Below are 20,684 nucleotides of genomic sequence, written 5' to 3'. Positions count from 1 at the left end.
AACAGTAAACTATAAAAGTAACTGAGCTCTAGAGTGGCTGGATTAGTCACCTTCTACATCTTATAAAACACTGTCAGGGAAAAAGAAAAAAAAAAGAAACCTGAATGTTATCATGGATTATATTAACTGGCCATACATATGCTAATTTTGTATATAAGGGGGGAAAATGGCTTTCAAACAAGGAAAATTCACCTCTGGAATGTCACAGATACAAAGTTGCTTTCAGTATAAAGAAATGCTCAAATACCATAATTACCCTTGAATCTTTCAACTCATCTCCAGCTAAAAATAAAAATAGAAACTCAAAGTACCTAATGAAATCATGGAAGCTAACATAAAATATCAATTTGCAATTTCCAAGAAAAAAAAATTACCTAGGTCTTAAAAAGTTTTCCTGATACCATCAACAATGTATTTTTAAAGCACAGAACAGCATTACCATTAAAAAAAAAAAAGAAAAACCACAAGAGAATTTAATCTTCTTCCAGACAGCTAATAAAGAAATGAGTTCTAACTTACTCTTTCAAAATTATGAGAAAATACAGTATGCACACATAAAAATTAATATAAAAATATAATTCTGAAAGGGGTAAAATTGGATTTGAAATTTTAATGTATTTTTTTAAGTTGAGTCTATGCAACCTAAAATTCTCCAAGCAGAAACGGTTTCTTTCTGTCCGAGAAAATATTTCCAAGTAGTATTCCAGACATGTCAAGATTACGCAGAGTTCTTTCTTGTTCAAGAAATAACCTGTACCACTTTTGAAAGAATGTTTCTAAACGTTCTCTTTGTATAAATTTTATTTTTTTGGAAAAAATATTAAGGCAGTATATTTTGACATAGCTGTAGTTACCTACATAACATTCGTTAATAAAATGACTGAATATTGGAACAAATGGGAGTTTTTGCTAGATTTATAAAATAGGCAATGTAACTAGAGGCTCACTGGTGTTTAACCACTGGACAAATAAGAAACAGGATTAGGAAGAAACACAGAAGTAGAGATGGATAAATAATAGCTTTTAAAAGAAATAACAGCAAATGGATGGTTTCGTTTTTATTGAACTTTATGGTAAACACTTTAGTTAAACAGAAAGAACAGTTTTCACTTACAGAAGTCCCAAAACTGATCTTGTTTTTAAAAAATGCATGACATGCTCCAGCAGGGGCAGAAGGGGAGAAAAACTGGTGATTTTTCAGGAGATCATTTGCAAGAAATTATGTTTGAAGACAGATGCATGATAAGCAGTGCTTTGTGAATTGTTTATAACACAATTTCTATAATGAATTATACAGAGCAAAAACATTCTGCAATTCTTACCAATTAAAGAAAAAACCAATTACTCTTCATACGGACTGTTTTGTATTGTAGTAGGGAAAAAGGAGAGAGAATCTTTAAAGCTTGCGCTTCTACCACTGAGAAGCAATCACCCTTTGGAAGCCAGCATATGTGCGCGCGCACAGACACACAGACCAAAAACACTAACTTTCACACCATCCACCAAAGCTAAAGGAAGTTGTCGAGAGCTTATAGCAGGAAGTGAATTACTTCTAATAATTCATGTGTGTGGGTATATATACATGTGTATATACTTTAAGTATATATATATATATATACACACACACACACATACTTTAAAAGGTGCAATTTTCTGCAATTCATGTTTACAGCATACTATCAATTTACCTCCACTTTATTAATTTTATGCAAACAATACACAACTTACACTGCCTAGTCAGTGAGCTTTTTCCTTCCTTCCACTAGTAACAGCCAAACCTCTTTTATTGATAAATATGCTGAACTTTAAGAAATGCAGCGTGTTACACTACAAACCAGTGTACATTCATTCATATCAGTGATGGCTCACTAAATATGGTTTTAAGATATAATTCTTATATAAACAGACATTCAATTATTGGAGTGTTACAATGTTACTTTTTCAAAAGAGTCAACTTTGATCATTTTGACATGGAATGTATTTCTCAAAAATGTAACCAGTCATCAGGGAAAGGGCTACTTATATATGTTGTTTTGTGCTTGATTTTACACACATCAGAGAAAGTGAAATTGTGCTTGATTTTACGCACATCAGAGAAAGTGAAAATAATCAAACGTATTCACTGAGTGTAGGCCTCATTTAGATCAACAGGGACCCTGGGCATTCCCATTTTAGGGTCCAAGGGTATTCTGTCTGCACGGTAATCCCTTCTGCTTCACTTCTCCTTCTGTGGACTCAGGAGATACAGTGTAGAGGCAGATGAGGTGCAAGGCGAAGGGTCTCAGAAATTCTGCTATTTAAATAGTCCTTGGAAAAGACCTCATGAGATGGCAGAATTTCTCGGAACTTCCGTGGCTATATTCCAGAGTGGTCCTAGAACCGGAGAAGGCGTCCTGTGCTCAGGGTGGATGCAGGCGTGTCCTGTGCACGTAGGTGTTCTGTCAGATGAGGTGCGCTACCGCGTGTCTGTGAGCGCAGTGGCACAGGCTGGGACCTGATGTCACCAGAATACTATGGGTGTTTCGTAGGACAGGCAGTCATCGACTGAAACGTCAACAAATCCATTCCATGTTGTTGACTTGTACAGTTTAAATTACTTCTTTTAGTGCAGGAAACATTTGATGTGGAAGACATATTAAATCTCCAAAGGGTAAATTTTTCCTCGTTGCACTAATTACCACAGATACAGGTAAAGTGGAATAACGGAATGGAGAATGTGACGGTCAATCTTATGTGTCAGCTTGGCTGGGCCACAGTGCCCAGACGGTAAACGTTATTCTGGATGCTTCTCGTAAAGGTGTTTCTTGGATAAGGCTAGCATTTAGATCAGGAGACTTGGAATAAAGCAGATTACTTTCCATTACGTGGGTGGGCCTTATCCAATCAGCTGAAGGCCTTAATAGAACAGAGACTGACCTCTCCCTGAGCAACAAGGATTTCTGCAACTGTAACAGGGAAGAGCTAAATCAGCCTCCAGGCTGGATCTGTTTCTTTTACTTTAACCTTTGCTTTTCGTTGCTTTTGTTGTTATAATCATACACAATGGCCTGCCTCAGGGAACCCTGCCCACCTGTGAATGGCTGCAAGAAAAAAGAAATGAACACATCCCCTCCCCGAGGCTGGTCATTTCAGGAGATGTTCTGAAAGACTGATGGCCCTTTTACTTTACTCCCTCACCACCTCGCCCTCTCTGATTCTATAAAAGAAACTGGCAACCAGACCCCGATAAGATGGTTTTTCAGAGACACTAGTCTGCCATCTTCTCCATCTGCCGGCTTTCCAAATGAAGTCGTCTTCCTTGCCTCAGCACCTCGTCTCCGATCCGTTGGCCTGTCGTGCGGCGAGCAGAGCAAGCTTGGACTCGGTAACACCAGCAGACTGCCTTTGGGCTCAAACTGCAACTTTTCCCTGGGTCTCCAGTCTGCTATCTACCCTGCAGATTTTGATTTATCAAGCCTCCACAATCACATGATCCAATTCCTTAAAATCTCTGTGTGTACATGTGTGTGTGTGTATGTGTGTATATGTGTGTGTGTGTGTATGTACACACATTCTGTTGCCCGACTAATACAAACAATTAGGAGGGAAATATTAAAATTTTAGAATAAACTAACACTTCCTAGTTAGTGGAGAAATTAATTGCAACATTTCAGCATCCGTTAAAATAGAGAAAAGCAATAAAACCAAAATTTGTTTCTTTGAAAGGATCAATAAAACTGACAAACTGTTACCTACCCAAATTATTAAAATTAGGAATGAACATTACTACTGACCTTGAAGAAATAAAGAATATTATAAAAACAAATTAGATAATCTAGATGAAATGGACAAATTATTAGAGAGACACAAACTACTGAAACTGAAAAAGGAAGAGAAAATCTGAACAGATACTTATAAGCAAAGAGATTGAATTAGTAATCAAAAAACTTCCCACAAAGAAAAGCCCAGGACCAGATGGCTTTCACTGGTGAATTCAATCAAATGTTTAGAGAATAATTAACACAATACTTTACAAATATTTTGAAAAAATATAAGAGTAGGGAACACTTCACACCTCATTGTATGAGGCCAGTATTATCCTGATACCAAAATCAGACAAAGATATCACAAGAAAAAAAAAAAAATCTACAGACCAATATCCCTTATGAATATGCATGCAAAATCCTCAAAATACTAGCAACTCAAATTCAACAACATATTGCAAAGGATTATACACCATGAGCAAGTGGGATCTACCCTAGGAATGCAAGGTCAACGTATAAAATCAATGTTTACACTACATTAGTAGATTGAAGGAAAAAAGCTACATGATCATCCCAATTGGTGCAGAAAAAGGGATTTCTGTATACAAAATGAAGTAATCTTCAAACAGATAGTTTTTTTTTTTTTAATTATTAGCACCTTTAATTATTATTATTATTATTATTATTATTTTTGGCTGTGTTGGGTCTTTGTTTCTGAGCAAGGGCTTCCTCTACCTGCGGCAAGCGGGGGCCACTCTTCATCGCGGTGCGCGGGCCTCTCACTATCGCGGCCTCTCTTGTTGCGGAGCACAGGCTACAGACGCGCAGGCTCAGTAGTTGTGGCTCACGGGCCCAGCTGCTCCGCGGCATGTGGGATCTTCCCAGACCAGGGCTCGAACCCGTGTCCCCTGCATTAGCAGGCAGATTCTCAACCACTGCGCCACCAGGGAAGCCCCCCAGAGATAGTTTTACGATTTCTTTTCCAGTCTGGGGGCCTCTTCTTTCGTTTCCTTGCCTAACTGCTGTAGAACCTGCAGTACCACGTCAAGTAAAGGGGCAAGAATGGACAGCCTTGTCTAGTTTCTGCTCATAGGGGGAGCGCAGTCATCCTTTCACCGTTAAGTATGCTGTTAGTAGATGCCTTTTATCAGGTTGGGGAAATTCCCTTCTATTCTTAGTTTGTTCAGTTTTTATCACAAAAGGGTGCTGGATTTTGTCAAATGCTTTTTGACCCAACCAAGCTACCAAAACTGCTCACCAAGGCTGCTGGTAACTCCCACACTGCAAAGTCAATGGTCAGTTCTCTTTTTCTCCTCTTCTTTGACTTATCAGCAACATTTGTCAGAGGTGATCGCTTCTTCCTCCCTGAAATGTTATTTTTACTTTGCTCCTAAAAGGTCACGCTCCCGGTTTTTCTTCTCCTTACCTCACTTTGGGTTCTCTTCTTGCCCGTATCATCACTCACTCCTTGGTGATCTCATCTGGCTTCATGGCTTTCAATTTGATCTAATATCGACAACTCCAAAATCAAGAGCCTCGGTGCAAGAGCCGCCCCTGCAATCACCTATCCGACATCTCTACCTGACGTCTTAAACGCAACCTATCCCAACGGAAGTCCCGAAGCTCTCCCTACCCCAATACCCTCCTCCGCCGTCTTGACCAGCTCAGCAAATGGTCACTCCATCCCTGAAGTCACTAAGCTCATCCCTGATGCTCCAACTGGTCTGAAGATCCCGTCAGTTCTACCTGAAGGGACATCCGGAGTCTCCTGTCTTCTCCCCACCTCCACCTGTGATACCTGGGCTCGAGCTGCAGCCACTTCTTCCCTGGCTGACACACAGCTGCCCGCTTCGGCCCCTGCTCCCAGCAGATCAGCCCGGGTGACCCGTAAGTACACGCCAGGGCAGCTCACTGCCCTGCTCCAACCCCTCCGTGCTTTCCCATCTCACACAGACTAAGGGCCCAAGGGCTGGGCTCAGCACCCCTCGCACCAGCATCCTGCCGCCTCGCCAGCCTCGGTTCCTGTCGCTCGCTCCGCCCTCCGCTCCGCCCTCCGCTCCGCCCCCCGCTCCGCCCCCCGCTCCGCCCCCCGCTCCGCCCCCCGCTCCGCCCCCCGCTCCGCCCCCCGCTCCGCCCCGGCCACACGGCTCTCCTCCCTGCCCCCCAGACGCTTCAGGGCCCTGTCTGAACGGTCCAGCTCCCCTCCGGGGCCACCCTGCGTGTCCTCCCCTGCCCCGGCGCCCATTCCTGCTTCACTGTTCCTCACGGCACTTCCCACCGTCGGAGGTATCGTGTAATTTATTTAGCTACCTGTCTCCACCCCACCCCCTTACAGAAGCGCTATGAAAGGGGGTCTGTTTGGATCTCTGTTGAAACGCTAGTGCCCAGAACAGTCCGGAACATAACAGGCGCTCAATAAATATTAGGAAAAAATGCTAGGAATAGCATTATAAGGAAGTTTTATCCTGCAAATACCAGAAGAAACTGTTAACCAGAGCTGAAGCGGGCGTCTCTTGAGGGAGGACACGGCAGTAAGGACGAAGAGGGAAAGGGGCTCCTGTTTGTGGCTGCCAGACTTGTGATGTTATTTGACTCTTCAAACAATTTATTAAATAGAGCCATAGGAAATTGCTGACATTCCAATGCCTTTTGACCTACAAAAAACAGCAATTTCACACGCTTCAACCTAACGTACATATTACTTTGATAAAAATATAAATTAAAAATTATTTTTAATAATTTTGGTGTGGGGAATACAAACGAAAACTCAGAGGACAAAGGAAAGAACTGCATTTGACTATGCAAAAATTAAAATGTCTACATGATGATAAACTTGGCCTTAAAAAAAGGTAAAATGCAACCAAAAGACCAGAAGAAAATGCACACGGCAGAGAGAGGGTTAATATTCATGATACAGAAAGGGCTCGTCACATTAACAGGAGACTGATAAAGAACCTGATAGAAAAAAATAGGTAGAGATAGGATTATTCAAGGGGAAAAAAAGAAGAGAAGCTAATAAAAAGCCACAGTATTGCATTAAGTCACTATATTTAAAGGTGTTTACCAAATAATACTTTTACCAAAAAACAGCTTTGCCATAAATGTTAGCATGCTGCTTATGACACTGCTTTTAAAAATGCATAAAAATCTGTAGCATTTTGAGGGTTTGGCTTTGGGGGGGGGGGAAACAGAATTCCACAAAACAGTCAATTTGCTCAGTCTATTTGTAACAAAGTAACTCTTTAATACTACAAAAAATAACCAGAGAACTACCATCAAACTTGTGTATCCTGAAAAAGAAACAATTTCCGATCTGTGGTCATTAGTTGAAGGGCTTCCTTAAAAGAAAAAACTTTTATCAGAAACACTATTAATTTCTGTATCCTATTATGTCATATCCTTTTTTGTAAAATAAACTTTCTTTTTTTAAAATTAATTTATTTATGGCTGCATTAGGTCTTCATTGCTGCACACATGCTTTCTCTAGTTGCAGCGAGCGGGGGCTACTCTTTGTTGCAGTGCGTGGGCTTCTCATTGCGGTGGCTTCTCTTGTTGCGGAGCACGGGCTCTAGGCGCGCAGGCTTCAGTAGTTGTGGCTCGCAGGCTCAGCAGTTGTGGCTCGCGGGCTCTAGAGTGCAGGCTCAGTAGTTGTGGTGCGTGGGCTTAGTTGCTCCGTGGCCTCTGGGATCTTCCCGGACCAGGGCTCAAACCCTTATGTCCCCTGCACTGGCAGGCGGATTCTTAACCACTGCGCCACCAGGGAAGCCCCATATCCTTTTTTTAATACAAAGTCATCTTACTGTATGCTTCTCTTCTCAGATATCTGACCTCAGTTGTAGCTAAGTGAACCTCTAGGTGCCTTGAATCTGTGGATCTCTTGCTGCACGTGTATCAGAACAAGCATTTAGACCAGAAAGAAAAGATGTCATAACGCACATCTACTGAAACATGTCAACCGTGCTTTCCTCTTGGCCACAGTCAGGTATGGAAAGGAAAACTCGTTTCCAAGACCAGGAGTCAAATGGAGTCTATAGTGAGGCTCTATAATCAGAGTTTGCAAAATCCAAAAGCCAACAGAAGCTAGATGGGCAGAAAAATCTTCAACTGCATTCTGTCAACGCATTTTGTACAACATTCACTCCTCCGAAGAACTAGGTGGTCCCATTTTCCCTTAACTGCTCTTTGGTTACTTTTTTTTCACCACATTTGGGGACAGGGATACAAAGAAATACTTCACTATTATAGTACAAGCATCAACACGACTGCTGGGGAGTGTTGGGGGACCCCTGTCTCAATGCTGGCCACACCACAGAGCGGCAGGGCCGTGTTCATTTAAGGGGTCCCTTGTAACTCAGCCCCAGCTAATTCTTAACACTGCGAAATGAAGGCCTAGTTTGGTCAAATCTTTTGTCAAAAGAGCCAGAAACTTCTACATGAAATTTCTATTTGTGGGTCTAACAAAAATATATCCTTTGCCTAAACACAGCCTGAAGACTGTCTGTGAGCTCCCCAGGTTGATACAAATTATTACATGATTCATGATATTCCCATTTTAGCTGGATGGTGCCCTAGTTTCATCCGTAATTGGGGGGTGCAGAGTGGTGTCTTGGAAGGACGAAGCCCTCTATGTTTTCCAAAGAAATCTTTTCCTGGGACCTGGGGTATCTGCATGGGTCACTTCACCCCCTAATGCCAAACTCCTTAATCTAAGTGATTAAGACCCCATGGTCTTAATTATACTCAATCTCATCTGCTTTGGGGCTTTGACCAATGAACTACTTCCTATCTCAGAATTTCAATCCTTTATCATCAGTCCCTCATCTCTGCTACAGAAGCGATCCGATTATCCTCTCCCACTAAATACTCCTAGCCCTCGACTACACAAACCACCTGGAACTCAGCTGACCTCTTCCTTCCCTATCTACTCTTACTTGCAAGGCTTTGGCTCCCAGCAAAGTCGTTGCTCAGACGTTGCCAGTAACTACGAGTTTCCAGATGCAGTGGCATTTTATCAGAACTCATTCCCTTTGAAGCCCATCATGCTGACCACCTTTGCTTTTGTACTTCAATTCACATTTACTGATTAAATATTAATTTTATAAAACTCTACATTCTATAAGAGAGATGTAAATTAAAACCCAGATTTCATTCTTTGGATAAAATTTTATACGAAGAATGAGTGCAAAAACCAGGCAAAACGTTAAGAAAATGTGTAAAGGTACTTGGCCTGTCACTGAAGATCTCACGTTATCGAGCGCCATGCTAATTGTGCAGTGCTATCGTCTACATGTCACCCAAACTTAAATACGCCCTGTGCTCTGCAACAGTCACCTCGGTCCATGCTCTTGCCTCTACCCTCGTCCTCTGGTCTAACTGCAACTCCACCTAAACCCCGGCGCCAGCTCTAACGTCACCACTTGTGGGGCTGAGTCCCCACTGCCGCAGGCTGAGAGGATCATCAATCACTCCCTCTGAATTACAGCATTTTACGTGACATTCACCAAATAATGCTGCCTTATGCCACAGTTCTTCCCTGGATGGATATATACTTACCATCTAACAGACCAAAGATAAGCCCTGAAAGCTGGGGAGAACAGGTGTCCCTCTTTCTGGTTTGGAGAGAGGCAGAAGCTTGCAGGGATGGCCTCTCCCTGTCTGCCAACTCCCGGCCAGTTCCCTCCCACGCCGACCGTGGCCTGGCCCCGAGACCTGTTCTGCCCAATGGGCCATCAGAGGATGTGATGTGAGCGGAGCCTTCACAGCACTGACATACCGGAGATGGTTTTCTCTGCTGTTCTCCAGAACCCTGAGACCACCACATGGGCAGCTTACTGGGGGGTGAAGAGCTACGTGGAACAGAAACAAGTTCGCCCAGCTGAGCACTCCTGTCGACCAAGCAGACCCCAGCCAGACAGCCAGACTGCAGCAATTCGCCATGCTGACACAGAGCAGAACCGCCCAGCTGGCCACAGGAACAGGAGAATAATAAATGCTTGCTGTGTGAAAAGCCATCAAGGTTTCCAAGATTGTAAGGGCGGGGATCAATCGATACACAGAGTATCTGGCACACTGTACTGTACTGAAATGAGAGAAGAATTATTGAAATTGTAACCTCTCTCTGATCATCCAGTTCTCTCCGTAAATTAGAGTTTTTCTAGCCTAAAAATTAGAATACCCTATATTCTACATGGTTTTTTGGTTTTTGGTTTTTTTTTCATTTGTTTTATAGAATGAAAAGCTATAGGGCAGCACACTGTAAAAGATACAGTAGGTATTATATCTACATAGATGTACATAGATATACATAGATATAGATACAGTAGGTATTATATCGACATAGATATACATAGATATAGATAAGAGTAGGTATTATATCGACATAGATATAGATAAGAGTAGGTATTATATCGACATAGATGTGGATTTCAAACCAGGATGCACCATTCACTGTCTTTGGTAAATCCTTTAAGCTTTCTGTGCCTCAGTTTCCTTTTTGTAAAGTGGACAGAATACTCCAATCTCACCGTATAAGAGATAAGATGCACTAAATACCAAATACAGTATCTGGCACATTTCTTCAATAACCAAGAGATACTATCATCATGTACACAATATTAATCTGAAAATAAGGAGGTTGAAGGATTTCTCTCTCAAACTGAGTTTCCACACCACTACCTCTCACTACTGCAAGTGGAGAATTTGTCAGTGTTCGAACACACTGCAGAGCGGGGAAAGGTCTGAATGGAGATGAAGATGAAGATGATTCTGATGCCTTTAACAACCTCTGGATATCATGAATTTTGTTTATAACATCGCTTGGCATCTCCAAACTGGAAAGTTTTCCTTCCAAAACAGACGAGCAAGTTAATCATAAGGCTTAATTGTCCTGGAAACTGGTCAGTCGATGGTTATTTTGGGAGTGTTATGGGAATAATAAATCATTAGAAAACAGAAACAAAAAGTTATTTAGGAAGACATAAGTTATTTAGAAGCTTTGAATAATTCACAGCTAACCAGATAATTGAGAAAAGTCCAGATACAACTAATTCAGTAAAAACATACTTAGCATATATAGATGCTTTTTCACCCTCTATCAAAAAATATATGATGGTTTACAAAAACAGAGCATCTGGGAAGCTTCCTGAATAATAAACCAAAGCACACACTGACTTCCTTTGTGTCCAACCAACTGAGCCAGTTTAAAATAAAGATTCATGCTACCCCCCGCTGATACCAGAGCATGCTAATGAAAATATGCTAATTTAAGACAAAACAGTATAATGGCTTTAAAGAAAGCAACAGAAAGAAAGAAATCCTCTTCCATGACCAATTGCTCACCTAGATAGGTTCCACTGCTGATACCACCGTATTCAGCATCTTCTGGATGGAGTGTAAAAGCAGACAGAACAAAAGCCAAGAAACAAAGCAGAACAGTTAGAAGCCCAGCCACAGATGCAAAAAAATAAATCACTTCAAACAATCATAAAGCACAGCATAGAACAGCCCTCACAATGCTACTCTTAAACATAAAACATTTTGTTTTATATTTAAGTTTACAGTAACATTTTGAAACATCATGCAATTCTTTTTTCAAGCTTGTTTGGAAGTGCCTTTACTGCAGTTCCAAGAAAATTATAACAGACTTGCCTGATACGTTTATACTTTCACAGTCAAGAAAATTACACCACTTGATCCCCAAAGTAAATTTATTTTTGTGAATCAGGCTCTTTGATAATATGTAAAATATAGCACTTATTTTGGCTCACTGGAGTAGACAGTAAGGTTAAAATGAAAATACAGCCTTTCTTTTGATAAAAAGAGAGTCCATGCGGGGAAGGAATAAAGGCATAGTACTTCTATTTTTATTTTGTTTTAAAAGGATGAACAGATGAAAACATTTTAAAATAAACAATGTGCTATTAATTATTTCCAGGAATTAAATGAATACTGGGTTATGCATATCTTAAAATTTTAATTTAAGTCATGGAGTCCTACTTATTTTAGGCTTCTCATCTTTATATAAATATACTTCTAAAACTAACAGCACAGACTGTGCAGAAATCAAATAGTTGAGAAGACTCTCCTCACATCCTTATGTAATAATAAGTCTGTCATTGTATCTGAATAACATTGCTTTCTTCATTCATCTTTATTCAAGACTATTGACAGATAAAAACAATGTACAACATTAGAATACTGTGTATATTTCTGCTATATGAAGCAAAAAAAACCATTTCTTTCAAAGACAAAGTACAACCACGACTGCTGGTACTGTAATGTTACGATGAAAGTTGGGATGTACCATGATCTTTTACAAACTGCTTGCTATGGTCAATTTAATCCTCTACATATGTGTACTAAACAAAGTTACTAGACTACGCAGGGAAACTTTTATACATGTACCTTTAATTTCCTCTGAGAAGCACAAAAAAAAAAAAAAAAAGAGGATATGATTAAATGTGTAGAAAATACAATTAAAGTAGGAAGATGTTACATCCAAGGGACAAAAAAAAAATCCACCTACCACACTCAACTGTTTCCTCATCTTAGAAAAGCCAAAGGAAAAAAAAACGTATTTTAAATATTTCAAAGTAATTAGTCAATGAATAAATAGAATTTGTGAAGAACTACATTTTAGACTACACTGTAGTTATGGTCTAAAAATAATGTATACACTTAAGCAGTAAAAACACAAAGTCTTCATATAGCTTATTAAATACCCCAAAGGGGAAAATAACCAGGAAAAAAAATCAGTATTTTTTTCAAAATAATACCTTCAATAAGGGGATTATATTTATTTTCATGGAACAGTTCTGTTTCTAAACTAATCTGTTTAGAACTGAGGATATTTCATGATGGAAACAGTGAAAAGAAGTAAACATTTTAGAAACAACAAATTTTGCCTTTAAAATGTCTATATATCCTGTAAATTTAACAATACCTCGACAATTGTCAACTTATTACACATATGAAATGAATCAGACAGAACCCTTTCTTTTCATTCTGTCTATATTACTTGATGAAAGGTATCTTACGAAGTAATCTGAAATAATTCTTAAGTTACTAAGAAGACAGCATTTTATGAGTTAGGTTTGACCTAGGAGACACATCTTCAGTTGAAGGAGAAAAAAGAACTGGAAATTTAACAGAAGCCAATTGTAACCACAAGTCAAGGTAGGAGGTATTTTGCTACACGACCTTACAGAGTGAACAGGACCAATCAGAAAAGTTCTCTGCTCACTTCTCCCTTCACATCCAGCACGACAGCCAAAGAAAACACTTAGGAGAAAGTGTGCACAACAGCCTATTTTTACTTTTCAAACACCTATGGGCCTTCAAACTGCGTTAGCTCTATTTGGACAGTATTTGCCAAAATGACAAGCAAATCATCATTATTCAGGCTCACAGTATGAGTCACTCAAGTTGTGAGTTTATTTATCCTCATTTCTTAGTAGCTCTGAAATGTCATGTGCATCTAAAACAAATTATTAGAAAACAAACAATGAATGATGTGACACGGGATAGCCAAGCCAGGCATCTAGGTAGAAATAACACAAGCTGTGTTTAAGACTGATCAACCTGTGATCTCAAGACATTTCTGCTGTAAAGTAGATTGTTAAAACAGAGTGTATTTTCTGATAGAAACAGCAGGATAGATTGAGTATTGCACTCTTGATTAAAGACTCAATGTCACATAAATCAGATGATAAAAGCCATGTCACACACACACAAATTAAAACACCAAAGCCAATCCACAAAATGAAATCTGTAACGTAAATTACATGTAGTATATGTATATTTCATATTCTAATAAGAGGTCCTAAATAGGCTTGATAAATATTCAAAAGAATATTTCCTCCTTGCAGTTCTTAAGTAGGAAGAGAACGGCATTTTTAGCATGACAACACACACGTAAATATCCAATAGCAAGTATCATGCTGAATAGACATCCGGTAGGAAAAACAAAGAGGGAAAATATACAGAAGGCAGACCTCAGAAGACAGTTGGGATACGGGGCAGGACTGTTCCTCTGATAAGGCACTGCTGCATGGACGTCAAACGCATAAACTTAATTTTCCAACAACTCTATGAGGCCGGAAGTATTATCCCCATCTCACAGATGGGGAAGCAGAGGCAGAGAGGGATGGAGCACTCGTACGCGGCAAAGCTGGCTTGTGGACCCACGCGGTCTGGCTCCAGAGCCTGAGTTTTGAACTCCCATGCTATGCCATCACATCAAAAGTCACTTCTTAATACCTGGAGCTTCAAGCCAGAAAATGCACGTCAGGGGAAAAAGGTCATCGGAAATAACAAATTTCTTCCAAGTTTCCCGACTACTTCCGCCACCTTCCGCTGCTCCAGCCTCTGGCCCCCCCGAAACATCCACCTCTCAGGTGCTTCTCTGCCAGGAGAGCTGGGGAGGGGCGCAGCAAGAGTCCACGCTACGTCGTCAAGCACTGACGTGCAGGATGTGACAATTATAAAAAGCACAGAGAGAGGCCCAGGTCACGAAGAGAGAGACTTGCGGTCCTCAGGGAAAGGAGGGTGGAGGCTCGCGTGACAAGCATTCGATGAGCTCTGCGCGCCGGGCAGGAGGGACTTTCCCGGTCACTGGAGGTCACCCCGCGTGGGACGTGTCTGATACTCCTGACAAGTGGAGAAACTGGCCTCTATCAGTGGGATAGTCTGGGGCAAAGTTAGAGCCCCACTCTAGAAACTGCTTTCTCAGACCCCTCACCCCTCAATGCCATCTCCCCTAACAGGTTGCAGTGATCCATGACCGAAGAGCAGACCCCTAACCGCCGATCAACCCTCTTACCTGCACGACGTCGGGTCCCCAGAGACCACATGGCTCAGAACCTCTCAGATGCAAAAGCTAAACACACACCCTGACAGTGTTATCTTTATATATCTTTACATATGTAAGGATATCACAGACGAAAAATAAGCAACAAGAAACGCCTTTACCTCAACCATCTCATGGTGTAAACGATCAGACGTGCAATTTACAATTTAATTCATCTACACCTCTTTCTACACGAGCTCTGATCTTTGGCATCTCCCAAAGAGCGTCAGGGGAAAAAAGTATGTCCAGTATTTTTAAAACCCCGTATGTTTCTGTTACACGTGATCCCACCAATATTAAGAAAATGTTTGACAAAGTTTTAGATACAGAAATTTAAGAACATAAGCAATCTATTTGTTCATTTCTGAATTAAATTTATGCGTGAACACAGTAAATAAACATTATCTAAGATGCCAGGAAGCAGGTGCTTATTCAACTTGGAAAGTAGTATTACAACAACCTGTAGAGCAATGATATATATAATATTCTCAAAAGTTTGGTCTTCCACAACACTGGTACCATGAAGAATGAATTCACTCTTTTCCTCAACGTTTAAATTCTGTTGTTGGTAGATTGAGATCTTCAATCCACAAAATACTCGTCTTTGAGTGAATTTGGTGACAGCCTGTTTGAATGGACACCCTTTGCCTGCAGTCAAATATTTTCTTTTTTACCCACATGATAACCATCAAAATCGGTTAAAACAAATTCTAAACTATTTTGTATCTTTACCTTCTAATTTTTAAAAAGTCAGTAAATTGTACATTTTTGATTTCTGGTTTATTTATTACTAGAATTCTATTAGAGCTATTTTGTAAAAGAAAATGTCTTCATTAATATTATTCAATCAGCATTATTAGAAATGTTCAGCTATTTATACTTTGATAACTAAAAAAAGGAAACCAAGCACAGTAAGTAAGTATCATACTTGAATATTCTGCAGTAAAATACACTACATGAATACGAACTCAATTTAAATATAAGTTACATCTGATTGAAGTTGAAGGTAACGTTTATGCTACTAAGAAGCTAATTCCTAACTTACATACTTATGTTTCAATAGAAAGGGAACAAACAATATTTCAAGTAATCAAAGAAATTCATATTTCTTTTTAAAGGTTAGGTGCTATCACATGGCTTTATATATGCAACTGAACTGTAAAAATAAGCTTTGGCAGGAAAGTCGTAGGGTAAATTCTATCGACACAAGAACTGCAAGCTGCTACTAAGTGTCTGTCAGGAGAACTGCCCCTGCGTGCTACTTGAGACATGAGATATGCACTTACTTGGGCCCCAAACACGCACCCCATGTCCTTCTGATAACAATCTAAACGTCGGTCACAGCAAGGAACACCTGTCAGCCTTCTGGGTCTGTTCCTCTATCTGTATTACTAACATCAAGCCGTTATGTTAGAACCTAGCACTGGATTAAGGGGGAGGGCGGGAAGATAAAATTCTATCATAAATTTCTGTGTTGGATAAGTTATTCCTCCAAAAAATGGGAGGAGGGGCAGGAAGAAAGAGGAGATGAGTTCCTACATCAAGCTTCTAAGATCTAGGAATGTTTTAGTTTTAAGAGTTCATGTTTTAGTTTTTAGGAATGTGTAAGAGGCAAATTACTTCGTTTGAGGAGCCTGTTTTCTGTATATGCATTAGATACACCAAGATTCCTAAGGAGAGGAAATAATCAAGCATCAAGGATGAATACCACCCACACGCAGAGTTCTGCATAAGGGTGCCAGTTTAAAAGCCTGAGGAGGTCAGTAGTACCAGGGCTTCTGATTTTTTAACCATGGAGCCCGGACCCAGAGTTCTAGCATAAATATAAAGGCAGAGATAACAGTACTGGCACGCTCCAGTCCTTTCTGACCTCTGTGTGCACACTAGCTGAAGCCCTACAGCGCCAGAGCCATCGTCCACGAACTTTTCCTCCATGCAAACTTCACTTATGATGATACACTGTGAATCAAATAAAGAGTAAAATCCTACCAATACAAAAGCAATCAATTTGCCAAAAAAGTTAACTGGCTAATGACCTTTAAGTCATTATTCTAAATTCAATGCTTAACCAACATCTTCCTAGGTTTTAAGAGCACTTGTGAAATTTAGTGCAGAAAATTTTTATCAACATGAGTATTTTTCATAAATTTATAAACACCAACATGAGAGAATTATTCTTCTTTTAGAAATTTTATATTAAATCAGAAATTTTCTTAAAACCTATTCCATGACTATTCAATGTAATTAAATAGATCGATTATAAAATATATAGATTTTTTCAATAAAATAAAATATAAAAATAAAGGATTTTATATCAACTTTCTGCTTTTCTTCATAGTATTATTCTATAATTTAGCAAAGGGCATGATAACGAATGTCCTATTCCAAAAATCTAAGTACCAAAGGTTGAAGTCCAGGAAGCGTTGAGTCAGATGGTCTTTACAAGATTTAGTTACGTAAAAAACAAAAAAAAAAATCACTTTCAAATACACAGGTTACAAAACAAAGTGCTTTAAAATGCTTTTAAAAATGTTCAGATCCAGGGACTTCTTTGGCAGTCCGGTGGTTAAGACTCCGCATTTCCAATGCAACAGGCGCGGGTTTGATCCCTGGTCAGGGAACTAAGATCCCCCCACGTGCCGTGCAGTGAGGCCAAATGAATAAATTAAAAAATAAATAAATAAAAAATGTTCAGATCCAGTGCAATGATTTTTGTATAACTTTTGAGTTCAGAGGTTTATGAGACAACATTCAAAGAAATTTCAAATGGAATTTCAATTCTTTGAGAATAAAGACAGGGGCCTTCTATTTAATTTTCACAGAGGTATACGGTCTCTCTGAAGGAGGCTGTATCTACTATACGCTGTATTTACTTTGGATAATATTGATCAGATTTATTTTTTAATTTAAAAGTAAAGAACATCTACCTATGAGAACAAACAACACATCTCTCAGTGAATCAAAATCTAGGTTAAAAAAAAGAGAGAGGAGAGAAGAAAAGGAAGAAAGGGTGAAAGGACGACCACGTTCCATAAAGACAAGTCCTGAAGCTCAAACACTAGCGTACTAACATATAAAAGAAATTATGTAAATTCATATTAGGGAAATGCAAATCAAAACTACAATGAGGTATCACTTCACACTGGTTAGAATGAACATCATCAGAAAATCTACAAACAACAAATGCTGGAGAGGGTGTGAAGATAAGGGAACCCTCTTGTACTGTTGGTGGGAATGTAAACAGCCACTATGGAGAACAGTATGGAGGTTCCTTAAAAAACTAAAAATAGAACTACCATATGACCCAGCAATCCCACTACTGGGCATATACCCTGAGAAAACCATAATTCAAAAAGACACATGCACCCCAATGTTCACTGCAGCATTATTTACAATAGCCAGGTCCTGGAAGCAACCTACATGCCCATCAACAGATGAACGGATAAAGAAGATGTGGCACACATATACAATGGCATATTACTCAGCCATGAAAAGGAACAAAATTGGGTCATTTGTAGAGATGTGGATGGACCTAGAGACTGTCATACAGAGTGAAGTAAGTCAGAAAGAGAAAAACGAATATTGTATATTAACGCATATATGTGGAATCTAGGAAAATGGTACAGATGAACCGGTTTGCAAGGCAGAAATAGAGACACAGATGTAGAGAACAAACGTATGGACACCAGGGGGGGAAAGAGGGGTTGGGTGGTGGGGCGGTGTGATGAATTGGGAGATTGGGATTGACATGTATACACTGATGTGTATAAAATAGATCACTAGTAAGAACCTGCTGTATAAATAAATAAATAAAATTTAAAAAAAAAGAAATTATGTAAATTCAAAGACAAAATAGCCTCCATTACAATTAGTGCTCTACACACACACACACACACACACACACACACACACACACACACACACTCACACACATTTATCCTGAAACCAGTTTGGGGAGAGCTATTAAGACAATCTCTCTACTTTGCACAGTTCTTTAAAACAAACAAAAAAAATACATCAAAAATTTTAAGTAAGTGAAAATTCATAATTATAACCAATTACATATTTCTAAGTTGCCTAAAACTCAAGCAAATTAGAGTATGGATTCAGATTCTAGTAGAATCACATTTATTTCATTTTCAAGTTAGACACATTTTATCCCACATGCACCAAATGTATAAGAAATGTGCAGGCCCCCAAATTTAAAAAACCCTCAAAGAGCAAGTCAGGTAGAGGCCTCAGAGCTCCTTTCCACTGGATGAGCTGCCAGTGAAAATTCATCACACTTAAGAACAATGCAACATTCTGGTTAAACCTGAAGCTTTCGATGTCACGGGACATGTGGCATTCTATGACAAGTGTTTTTTCCTTCTGCCCAGACTTAACAGAGCAAGAACAAGCAGGCTTTTGAATCAGTGCTCTACTTGAAGCTTGCTTGTGAGATTTATACTCGACTGTAGTTTGGCTCCCTTATAACGTGATTCCTGGGCTCTAGGCTTCTACAAACTGACAGAAATAACAGGAGATGGGAAAAAATGCAACGATACTAAAAACAGATGTTGGTGTGAAATTCCAGGACCATTTATTTGCTCATTTCACCTTTTAACGTACAATTTCTATGCAACAAAAGGGCTTTTTTTTTTTTTAACTCTTAAAATACCTGGAACCATGAAGCAGAGAAGATAAAGTAGGATGGGGACTTACAAGAGGTGGGAGGTGAGAAGTAAACAGAATCTGAGAGAAGGGTAGGTTAAAAGAAAAACCATACTATCTTTTCCAGTAATCCTACATCATCATTTTTCTTATTCTTATTTTCTTTTAATCTAGTCCGGTAATAACTCTGAACAGACCGGGTGAAGGTCAGAGTTACTGTGATGTCAGAATAAGCAAGAAGAAAGTAGAACAAGAACGACTGTTTTAGGCACAATTGCTTTTGTGCCCAAGAAAGTGATGGATTTTTTTCCTCCAATCTTTACCAAGAAATATCTTATCCAAACCTCCTAGCTTTAGAGAAATAAGAGTTGCATTTTAGGTTACATTACAAAATACCTAAATTCAGAATCAAAGAGAGCCGTAGTTATTAGTTTTTTTCCTAAAGAGTGAGTCATGGGTTTATTATAAACAACCCCAAACACCCCTTTCTTCAAAAGATTCACTTTACTATTCCCACTATGAATTTCTTACTTGTTGGTTCTTGTGAAATGACCCAAACGCTATCACAGGTAATAGGACCTCTTCTTCTACCACAAACACCTGCTGTAATAGTCAAAAGTGAACAGCAAGACTTAGTTACTCTGCATTCTGATTAACAAACTTACATGATTTCCTGTTGGAAACTTTCAGGGGCTGGACTAATATTTCTGGTCGTCTCAGAGCCAGTCTCCTGGGGGAAAAGAAGGTCAATATGCCTATCAATTTACAGTACAGATCCAAGATTAACATAACACCAAAATATTAAAAGCCTTAAGAAAAAAATGGAACGCTGGAGGAAAAAATGAACACAATGCAATCTACTTAAATTAAGAAATAAATCCTCTACTTTCAAATTTTTATAAATTCTCCCCACTCTGAAATCACTCTTCTTTATTTTTCCATCTTTCACATCAATACGGTTTCAGATATTAATGTGCTATTTTCCATTTGCTTCGTAACAAAAACTGAATATGACCTGAGAGTGTCATATTATTTTTGGTCATTATTCATACTTCGTTAGACAAAACAGAAATCCAAACCTGAGGGATAAGGAATTCTAAGGCAAGGTTTTAGTGCTTATTTTATCACAACTATGCTGGAATGATATTTTGCAGAGAACAAAAGGTCAGCTGAAGACAGGCCATGATTCTGGGCCAGGAACTCACCTTTCCTGGAAATGCTTAGAGGGAATCAAGCCTGCTCTGGGATTGGCATCTCCTTCGTGCTTCGCCTGCCACCATGTTGCATCATCCTGGCTCATAATCTGAAGAATATCTCCCTTTTTGAAAGAAAGCCCAGCTTCCTTACATGGGATTGCTTTATCCTCGTTAGGGTCATAGTCAAAGAGGGCTTTGATAAACATCTGGAAGAAAGTTCCGTTTCAGATGAATAAATATAAAAAA

The 20,684-nt window shown here is 39.4% G+C and overlaps 1 protein-coding gene and 1 long non-coding RNA gene across 5 annotated transcripts in view; one reads left to right on the top strand and one right to left on the bottom strand.

Moving 5' to 3' along the window:
- The window catches only part of LOC309654645, a 619,568-nt gene that overhangs the window by 387,206 nt on the left and 211,678 nt on the right, over positions 1–20,684 (top strand). The gene's annotated exons all lie outside the window — the stretch shown is intronic.
- MPP7 (MAGUK p55 scaffold protein 7) overlaps positions 1–20,684 on the bottom strand; it is a 261,809-nt gene that overhangs the window by 62,545 nt on the left and 178,580 nt on the right. For all 4 annotated transcript variants that reach the window (XM_082448953.1, XM_082448952.1, XM_082448955.1 and 1 more), the window contains 2 exons: positions 20,448–20,644; positions 19,908–19,972 (listed from right to left, as the gene is read on the bottom strand). In XM_082448953.1, the coding sequence (XP_082305079.1) occupies positions 19,908–19,972; positions 20,448–20,644 (262 nt within the window). The remainder of the gene's footprint in view (positions 1–19,907; positions 19,973–20,447; positions 20,645–20,684) is intronic.

This window comes from Balaenoptera physalus (genome assembly GCF_965194825.1).
Source record: "Balaenoptera physalus genome assembly, chromosome: 2".
NCBI lineage: Eukaryota > Metazoa > Chordata > Mammalia > Artiodactyla > Balaenopteridae > Balaenoptera > Balaenoptera physalus.
The sequence above is the reverse complement of the archived record's forward strand: the minus strand, read 5'-3'. Positions and strand labels throughout refer to the sequence as shown.